The sequence below is a fragment of the Cyphomyrmex costatus genome, unplaced genomic scaffold (assembly GCF_001594065.2).
Source record: "Cyphomyrmex costatus isolate MS0001 unplaced genomic scaffold, Ccosl1.0 scaffold449, whole genome shotgun sequence".
NCBI lineage: Eukaryota > Metazoa > Arthropoda > Insecta > Hymenoptera > Formicidae > Cyphomyrmex > Cyphomyrmex costatus.
The window spans coordinates 653,823-663,692 of NW_017278737.1; the positions used below are offsets into that span (position 1 = coordinate 653,823).

At 27.6% G+C, this 9,870-nt stretch overlaps 1 protein-coding gene across 2 annotated transcripts; it reads right to left on the minus strand.

The window, feature by feature from the left end:
* Positions 1-816: 816 nt before the first annotated feature.
* Positions 817-9,651, minus strand: LOC108777606 (COMM domain-containing protein 4). Of its 2 annotated transcripts, XM_018544536.1 has the most exons (8): positions 9,580-9,651; positions 3,013-3,083; positions 2,798-2,869; positions 2,052-2,117; positions 1,712-1,751; positions 1,414-1,614; positions 1,056-1,202; positions 817-885 (listed from the first exon to the last, which is right to left on the minus strand). In XM_018544536.1, exons 2-8 carry the CDS (start codon positions 3,013-3,015, stop codon positions 848-850), a joined length of 567 nt encoding a protein of 188 aa, XP_018400038.1. In that variant the 5' UTR covers positions 3,016-3,083; positions 9,580-9,651; the 3' UTR covers positions 817-847. The 2 variants fall into 2 exon arrangements, with proteins under 2 accessions (XP_018400038.1, XP_018400039.1); XM_018544537.1 differs by lacking the exon at positions 9,580-9,651 and having other exon boundaries at positions 3,013-3,087.
* Between the last annotated feature and the right edge of the window lie 219 nt (positions 9,652-9,870).

Genomic DNA, 9,870 nt, shown 5'->3' on the forward strand with positions numbered 1-9,870 from the left:
GCGAGAGTTCGACTCTTCGCGTAATTTTTTCCAACTCCCGAAGAAGCTATGCTGGCCTAAAATTTTGGAGAACATTCTTGTCTCCCAGCAAAATTTTCGCTTTATATCACTATGTCGTTCAGTTGCGCGTGTATCTTTGAATGTGACCTCGACAGAGCAGAGTAGCAATCATGTAACTTTTTTCCTAGGGCGGAAATATGAAAAATGAAAAATTTTTCCATTACCTTCGATGATACAAATTTTTATTTTTCTTATTTCCGTCTTAGAGAAAAAATTACACAATCGTTACTCAGATTTGAAAATAAAAGAACGAAGGCTGAAAGACGATACATGGATACATGCGACACATTTCGAACGAATTTGTTATTCCTTGTGCACGCTTTAATTCCGACACTTTAGTAATTAATGATACGTCCTAACAACACATCGTGCTCGAATATGTATGAACGCAGCAAAGGCAGAGGCAAGAATGACACGCGCGATTATTAACAGCGACATTATTATCGTCACAACGTATCAATATTATTCAATGCATCGTATAAACCAATAAACTAAATGTAAACTTTGTATATTCATTTACTAAGAGAATAAAAGTAACTTATTCGACGAACAGCTTAGTATGTTCGATTATCCTCATTTCTTCCGATCAAAACCTCAAAAACAGGAATTAAAAAGATGTAAAAAAAATTAATTTTATTTTCTGTATGATGTTTATTGATAAATAGCAAATACTTTTATCCATAAATCACAATAATTATATTATAAAATGTTGTAATTATTATCTTTATTATTATATATTTTATTCATTATTATTATCTTTATTATTATTTTATTTATTATTTAATATTCACAAATTTTCCATTAGCGCCCGTGCTCTTTTCAATTCTGAAAAATAAAAACATGAATATTTTTTATAAAATGTATACATCTGTGTATGCGTGTGAATGTTTAGTATAAAGTTGAAAAATCGTAGTATAATAAATTTCTTGTAACAAAGTAATCTCGATAAAAGTTCTAATAATCACTTCTATCAATTTTTAGAATTAAACTGTTACCTTTCAATAAAACTTGCACATCATCTTTGGAGATATTTATAGTGGAGTCTTCCTCTTTTCCATCTATTTTTTTCAATTTCAATGTCACAGCAGAAACAGGCGACGAGCTATCGCAAGGTAATACTTCGATGGAGGACAAACGACTAACTACGAATGTAAAAGTTAGAAGTAAATTTTTGCATAAACTAAAAGATTTAAATCGCAAATGAGAAACATTATCAGATATAAATAATATATAAACCTATAATTTTTATACTTTGACGAGCTAAGATTTTCAAAGATTTTTCACAAGTTAAATTTGTGATATTTATATTTTAACTTAGTTTTCAATTCTATCCTATAAAAACAGAGTTTGCACCTCTCAAAGACTGAGATGAAAGAACAGCCGTGATCTGAGGACAATGATCTGTGTGAAGCCTTGCTACAGCTGTACTGTGTTCTCGCGGAAGTCCCAATTGTTGCAGTTCGCTGCTCAAATCAGCAGCGGAAACGCCATATCGGGCGGAAGATGTGAATATCAATTCGAGGGCGGCTACCATTGCCTTCGCATCACTTACATCTAAATAAAATAAATGTCAGCACTTTCTTTTCTTTTATCAATTATTTATCGCATCATTTTATTTAGTGATTATAATAATATACAAAGTTACACGCACCAAGTTTAGCGTCTTGTGTAATTTTTTTAACTTTTTCTTCCTAAAAAATTTAATATAACGCAATTAAGGATAATTTTCTTATATTTAAAATAAAAAAATGTGTAGCATATAATTTAAATACTTTAATCGTTTATTTTATATTAATATAAATATCCAAATTAAAGGATATTCGGTACATAATTTTGGAAAGAAAGTATCGGCATATTGTCACAAGTTTTAGCAAAATAATCAACTTTATTTAAAATAATTTCTATTTGTTGGTTTTTATATTAACATTGGCAATAAAAATAATTTTAAATCAAAAACTTTTAACAATAAATTGTGATATATTATTACTTACATCAAGTTCTCCTTCGGTCAAATATTTAGCCACTGCTTGACCTAGCATTTTCATTTTAATTGAAGTCTAGAAATAAAATATATTTTGAATGTATTTTTTCAAAAAGCGTCTCTTATGAAGGAAGGGAGAGCACGACGTTGCGGTGGGATAATCGATTTGGATGAAATTAAGTGAAAATGTAGTGCAAAAATCAACGTATGCCAAGAATAATAATACAACACTAAAAAAATAAACCATTATGCCTTTTTGTTAGTATTTTGTCTTGATAAACAGGATTTCCGTATATAAGCCATACCTTTTTATCTCATAAACTAATAAATTTAATATCAAATTAATTAATTCTAACTAAATTTTATTGTAAACACAATAATCACACAAAACAATTATCCGTGTTCTTATGCGTCTGACAATAGTTCATCTTTATTTTTTATAGTTACAAATTTTTCATGCATCTAACGTAAATTTCGTATGTGTATGTAATAATTTATTATATCATTTTAGCTACTTGTGCAGCTGATAAAAACTAATAAGTTCAGTCAAAACTTCCCGTCACAAATTTTATATTTTAATATATTAATTTTATTTCTCCAACTATATAAAATTTTTAGCTCATTATATACAACTTTTCTTTCTTTTCATTGTATTGTAAATTTTAATATAACACAATTACGATAATAAGTATCGTATAGAAATATACCCCTTTCTAAAAAAAGAAAGAGGAAAAAAAATTAAACAATACGCCATACCATTCGCGAAAGTGTGTTGATTTCCGCCAGTAACCAATCTGGACAGTCACCATCGCCGAGAAATCTAAATCGCTAGTATAGATAGGTTTGAATATGTCAAGATTAAGTAATATATATGTATACTTTAAAAAATTTTATTTTTTACAATATTTCATTTATTTAAAATCATAAAAGGAAAAAAAATAATTCTCATGTCATAACGTTCTTTCTCTTACCATTTTTTGATAATTTTTTAGTTTGTGCTCTCTCTCTATGTCTTCTCTCACTCTAACTTCGTTCTTTTCACCTAAAAATCACGCACAAGTTTTAAAAAAAATACAATGAAATTATACATAGCAAAAGTCCTACAATTTTATACAAATAACAACAGAATATTGTAGCTAAAATAAATTTTAAAACACAATCTATGAAAAAATCACAATCATTTCTCCTATATACATTTGTAATATAATTATTTATCAAATTATGAAATCCTCATGTGGCAATTTATTCTATGCAGTTCGACAAAACGTTTAATCAACTTGGAATTCACCGTCGCAACTTGGCATTCAATCCTCGTGCAACTATGGCGATACCTACGTTTACTACGGGCCTCAGGGCGGAAAACAGAGTGACATTTTTTCTGCCGCACTGCTTCTACGATACCTCTTCTCGCACCAATAATTTTTCTAACAATAAGTATCATAACGTTACGATAGCGAGCAGACATGGACGTCAGGATGTTTGCACTAGCTAGCGAAGTAGATTGACGTGGGTATCCGCGCCAGGTGAACGAATTCCCCATGCAATCCGCCTAATCCTTCGACCACAACGGGATGGCCCATGGGAGTTTCGACTAGTGGACATAAATATCCGGACAAGAGTCGACCCATTGCCATTGTAGTTGAAGAACTCGCAAACGTCGGAGAAACTTCTCAACAGGTGAACACCGCAACAAGTAAGGAGTGCTGATAATTAGCTTAGGAAACAACGAGTTCTTTTGCGATCTTGCAGTCTTTACCAAACCGCGATTTTATACAAAATCACATTATATACATACATTACAAATGATTTTTGATAGTTTTCTATAACAAGCCATTACCTAAGTTTAAATATCAAGTCACAAGAAATTGATCAATCGTGGTGATTGAATGTGAGATAGATAATACACTTTATTTTATTTAAGCCCTACTTTAATTTTTTATATAAGTACGTTAAGTATTCAAGATGATTCATGTAAAGTTCCATTGCGGATGCAGAAATTGTCATGTAAATAAACAAAATATTAATTTGTTTAAAATCTTTGTATCTAATCGGTGAATCGAAATGAAATTTTACATAATTATTTTAAATACTAATATTTATACAAAAATATTTACATTTTTGTTGTTTTTTAAATTTTAGTTTATAATTAATACAAATATAACAACAAATAAAATATATTACAAAAACATGTTGTACAATGAAAGTAGAATATTATTAACGCAATACATGTATATTACATGTATATTTATTATTTAAAATAAAAATTTTAATATATATTTAAAGATACCAGAGAGTGTTTGCGGGTTATCACCGTGTTCTTTTCCATTACTAATGCCAACGTTTTGTGAACCTTACCGTTCACTTCATCAGGGCGAGGAGTGCACTACTGATACACACAATATCAATGCGCTCTTCGCCCTGATGAAGTAAAGATTCACGTAACATCGACGTTAATAATGGATAAGAACACGATAACCTGCAAAGCCTCTGGTATCTTTGAAGATAAAATCCTTCATAAAACCCGTGAAAGCCTCAAAAGCATTAATATATGTACTATATATATTGATCGCATCTCAACATATTTTCCGCATCTGCGAAACAAGTAAGACGTTTAATTATGTTAATTAATACACATAAATAAAATCAACACCATCAATCATTTTTTCAATTTTTTAAAAAATTGTTTATCTCAAAATTGCTATATTAAAATTTTCTACAAAATTCGTCATTAACTAATTGTAATAAAATACTTTGTATACTACTCTTCTAAACATTAATTAATTCAATAAGATAAAAAAATTAGATGTCTGTATGATTGATATCGATATTTATATAATCTTATTACATAGATTAATTAGATATATTAACTGTTAAATATTTTCTTATAATGATTATTTTATAATGTTCTCTTATAATATGGAAATTCTGATGAAAATAGTAAAACTGCTATAATAAAATTATCAAGCTTTTTAACACACATTGTACTAAATCATATAATATTGAGTGAAATGTAATATACACATAAATCTTTTATCTTTCAGCAATGAACAAAATATTTCTGGCCATAACTTTGCTATTGATAACAGTATGTGAAAATATTCTGGTAAGTATAACATTGTTTGTAACTATTTTAAAACAATATATGACAATTGTTTTTTGAAAAATAGATAGAAACGTCGTACTCTGAAATGCTGCGTATAGACTTCAATAAAATAAAGAACAAAACTTCCAAAATGAAGAATTGTTTATCATTTGTTATGATTGATTAGAATTTAGTAATAATGTATGTAAGAAATTGATTTTGTGTTTTAAGATGGAAAACCGCCCATGTTATCTTTTAAAGACGACATGGCTTTGTGACAAGCTATGGAATAAAAAAATAAAGCGAATATCACAGGTGGATATTCCTTCCGAAAGAGAAGAATCCTTAAATTATAATGATGACAGACAGTTTCCTCGAATTTCGGACACACGATTTATTAGCGAATCAAGAAATCTGCCTCCAATGGCAATGATCAGGTAATAAAACAAATAAAATTTATAGTGATTAGTTGTCTCTGCACTAAAAATTTGCATTAAAAATTTAGATATTCTACTTAATACACATGTCTAAATTCTTAAGATATCATTCATGTATTATCACAATAACGAAATATCCAGAGAATTGCACAGCATATATCGATGTAAAAATAAAAGATGTTTTTATATCATTATTTAATAAACGTAGAAAAATAATATAATCTTATTTATTTATTTTTTTGTTATTTGTTAATTAATACAACAAATTTGTAATTTTTTAAATTTCTTATCAATGTAGTATTAAAAATAGAATATAGTAAAATTTTCAATAAAAGATTATCGATTCACAAAATTAATTTATAAAATTGTTCCATTTCTAATTAGAAGACAGTATGCACAATAAAATATTAAAATAAAAAAAAAGAATATATTATTGCTTTACAGACAACATGATTTGGCGCAATTTAATTTACCTTCCGATAAATTAAAACTTGACACCAAACCAAGAATTTTAATCTCCATCGGCATACAAAAAGAAAAAAACGTCGATTACGATTTACAAGAAAATTGCTCGACAAGAAAAAATTATTGTAAGCAGAATTGGCAGGTTCAACAACCATTCTACGTGGAGGAACCAAGATGGATTGATATCGATGTTGATTATATGGACTCGAATATAGAAAATAGTGATCCTTACATATTGACACGAGGAAAGAAAATTTATAGAATTAGCAATCCGGAAGAAACGAGGAAAACCATAGAAGCGACTCTCGATTATCCAAATAAAAATAAAAAACTATTGATAAAAAATCGAGTGAGAAGATTTGCCGAGACGAACGAAGAATCTCAGGATAAAACAGACGATGAAAAGAATAATCGGATAAAAGAAAGAAATCACTATGATTCTTTTCAAGATATGGACAGGGATGCAAATAATACTGCAATCATTGAAATAGAAAATAGATTCGAGAAACCTTTGAAAATCGATAAATCATCAGAAAATGAAAAGACGGAAGATATAAATTACATCTTTAATAAAAAAGATGAAAATGCTAATTTAAAAAATTTAGTGAAAACATTGTCGCGTGATTTTACGAAGCAAAATCAAATTTCCAGAAATAATCTCGATAAAATCATAGAACTTATTAAACAAAAAGAGAAGATACAGCGCGAAGAAAGTCTCAATGATACTGAAAGTGACAACAGCGAAATTATGAAAATCGATCAAGTAAAAAAATTGAATAAGAAAAGTTATTTTGTTATTAATAATATAAATAAAAAGTCTGTGTTACTGAAAAATCAAGAACTTCTCAAAACTCGTAAAAAGAGAGAAATCTATGATATGAATTCTAAAGAAGATGTCGAAAAGAATGAAACCGAAATATATAAGCAAATAAAGAATAAAGATTATATTAAAAGGTTGGATGATTTAAATACACCTGATAATAATTTCATTTTATATCATAAAGATTTGATTGACAACGGAATAGAAAGCTTGAATAAAATAAATACAGATCGTAATAAATTCATAAAAAACACATGGAAACTTTATTATGCGCATCGTAAGAAATTAGAACAAAGCGAAAGAGAAGCAAAGAACAAGGAAGACAAATCTGAAATTAATAATAATATTGAAGTAACAGATTCACAATTAATAAACGAGTACAATTCGAAAAATTTCAAAACAAAGATTCCAAATGATCGAGAAAAGCGTAATATTTGCAAAGACTGTCAGATTAAATCGGAGTTCAAAGAAAACGAATGGTTGAAGGAAATTGAGAAGAAAATTCAGCTGTCTTTAGAGCGAAGAGACAAGCACAGTGATATCTTAGAACGCCTAAGCCTAAGCGAGCCTTATATTATTTCCCGAGGTAAAAAAATGACACAGGATTTTGGAATGGAGAATCTCTTCTCCATGTCGAATCCACGAAATATGAACGACGAGAATCATGCTAAAATGATTACTTTCCCGATTGCGGAGAGTCTAAGAACGCTATTGATGGACATGTCTAGATGTAACAACGATAACTCCAACATTAACGTGAACAAATTGTCAAACCAGCGATTGTCACCGAGAGACCGACGACGCAGTACGCTCGATGAAATCTTAACAACATACGATCCTTATTATGTGGCCAGAGGAAAACGAATGCTCAAAAATCAGAAGAACGTCTTATTCGAGACAGATACGAGGCAATAAGCCATAAAAAACGTTCGGCAAAATATAACTATTAGCTTTATTCATCAAGATATAATTGCCAGCGCTCCAATATGCTCCAGAAAAGCAAGAAGTTGGGAATATCTGCTTAATTTATTCGATTGATTTGAGGTTTGACTTGCTTTTGATTGTGACGAAAATATAACAATCATTCTTTCTCAATTAGCATATTAAAGCATGCTTATTGTAAAATATATCTAGAAACAAAAATAATGTTATTTAAAAATTACTTTAAAAAATCGATTATATAGTAATAAAACTTGCAGGAACTTTCATTTTACAAAATTTTACAAAAACTTTCAGAAAAATCTACATATGTATGTGATAAAAAATAATGTTATTTAACAGTATTAGCTGACAACAATATAATTAAAAATATTTCAATAACAGTATTAAAACAACATTTATTAAAATAAAAACATTACATATTTGTTTTATTAAAGTTCATTCAATCGCCATTACTGTCTCAGATTATGAGGTCAGAAGCAAGAAAATACACAATAAAATGTTTACAAAATATATTATTATAGAAATATGTTTCAATAAAACAATACTTACAATTGCTAGAACAAACTTGTAAAATGTACCGAAAGTTCTCCATTTATTTTGTTAATTAATAAATAACCATATAGGTACTTGGAAATATATTAATAATATTCTTGGATAAATTCGGTATAATTAAAAATAAAATAAACTATGTTCACATCTATAATAAACTGTCATTTTAATAATGTAGAAATAAATATAAGTAAATAATTTTCAGTACATTTTATAAAACTATTCTATCGTGCGTTTGCAAATGTTATTTTACTGAAATTTCTATTCAAATATACAACCTATATTCTTTATCACAAAAAACTCTGAATTTATTGAATTAGGGGCACCAATTCAGTAAATTTATTATTAAAGAATAGATCTATAATTTATAAAAATTTTTATAGTGTGTCTTCTTGCTTCTGACACACAATCTGAGATAATATAAAAACAAGAGTAAACAAGAGATTAATATTAGTACTAAATTAACAAGATTATTTTCAACAATTAGGTTACTGTTAATTAATGTTATTAATGCAATATCTTTTTTCTATGTAAATAGCAATTAAATCCATACTTATATAACTTATTGTATTTAAATTTGGTAACTTATTTATTATAAGCATCAATATATGTGTAAGCATCAATAAATTCGATATATACAAAAGGTGTATGGAGAGAATGACTTTCAATTGTAAATTATAAAAATGTACTTTGTAAATTATATTAAAAAAAACAAATATATAAATATCATAAAAGTTAACTAGAATATGTAGTCAATATGTAAAATGTTTTCCATGTTCCATTCTATGAGAATAAGTTAGTTAAAAAGTAAAAAAAGATTTTATCTTGTTTAACTTTTTAACTTATTCTTGTAATTAATGCAGTAATTTAGTTGTTTTAGATCGTTTGTGAGTAAATAGATTAAACAATTGGCAAAAGCTATCATATACCTAGTATGAATATATTCTTTTTGTGTATATAACATTAGCTACAAAATAAAAATAAGTATATAAGAATAAAGATTATTTTATACTTCTGTGTTTATTATATGCTATGCTCATTTCTTATATTAACAATGTTTATGCTGTATTCTCTAATTTCTTTTCTTCTTAATTGTAAATTATAACCTATAAAACACAACTATATATTGATAAAATACCTAATTGTTTCGCGTATTATGAGCTATATTTTATGTGATAATTTACTAAATTATATTATTATAACGATGTTTATTTGTAAAATAGTACAAAGCAAAAATAGATACCTGATAAACAATGATATCCGCAAAAATAAACACTGATTGACGTTTACAAAAGTGAGAAGGTTAGAACTGTTTTACTATCTGACTGTGACATTTCAAGTCGATAAGTTAGAATATAAATTAGGACCGATAAAAACATTTCCTATAATTCGTAATTTTGACGTTATGTCTATTAATTTGCATTGTTAATGCTTAATTTACAATGAAAATAGTATGAAAAAGAAATCTATAAATCTAACTGCAATATTTATTTCATATTTGTAATATCTATACAAGTTTGAGAAATAGACATTG

Coding starts and splice junctions, on each gene's coding strand:
- LOC108777606 (XM_018544536.1), bottom strand. Junction 1,752..2,051: donor TGACCGAAGGAGAACTTGAT/GTAAGTAATAAT, acceptor TAAATTTTTTAG/GAAGAAAAAGTTAAAAAAAT. Junction 886..1,055: donor TGTGCAAGTTTTATTGAAAG/GTAACAGTTTAA, acceptor TTTATTTTTCAG/AATTGAAAAGAGCACGGGCG.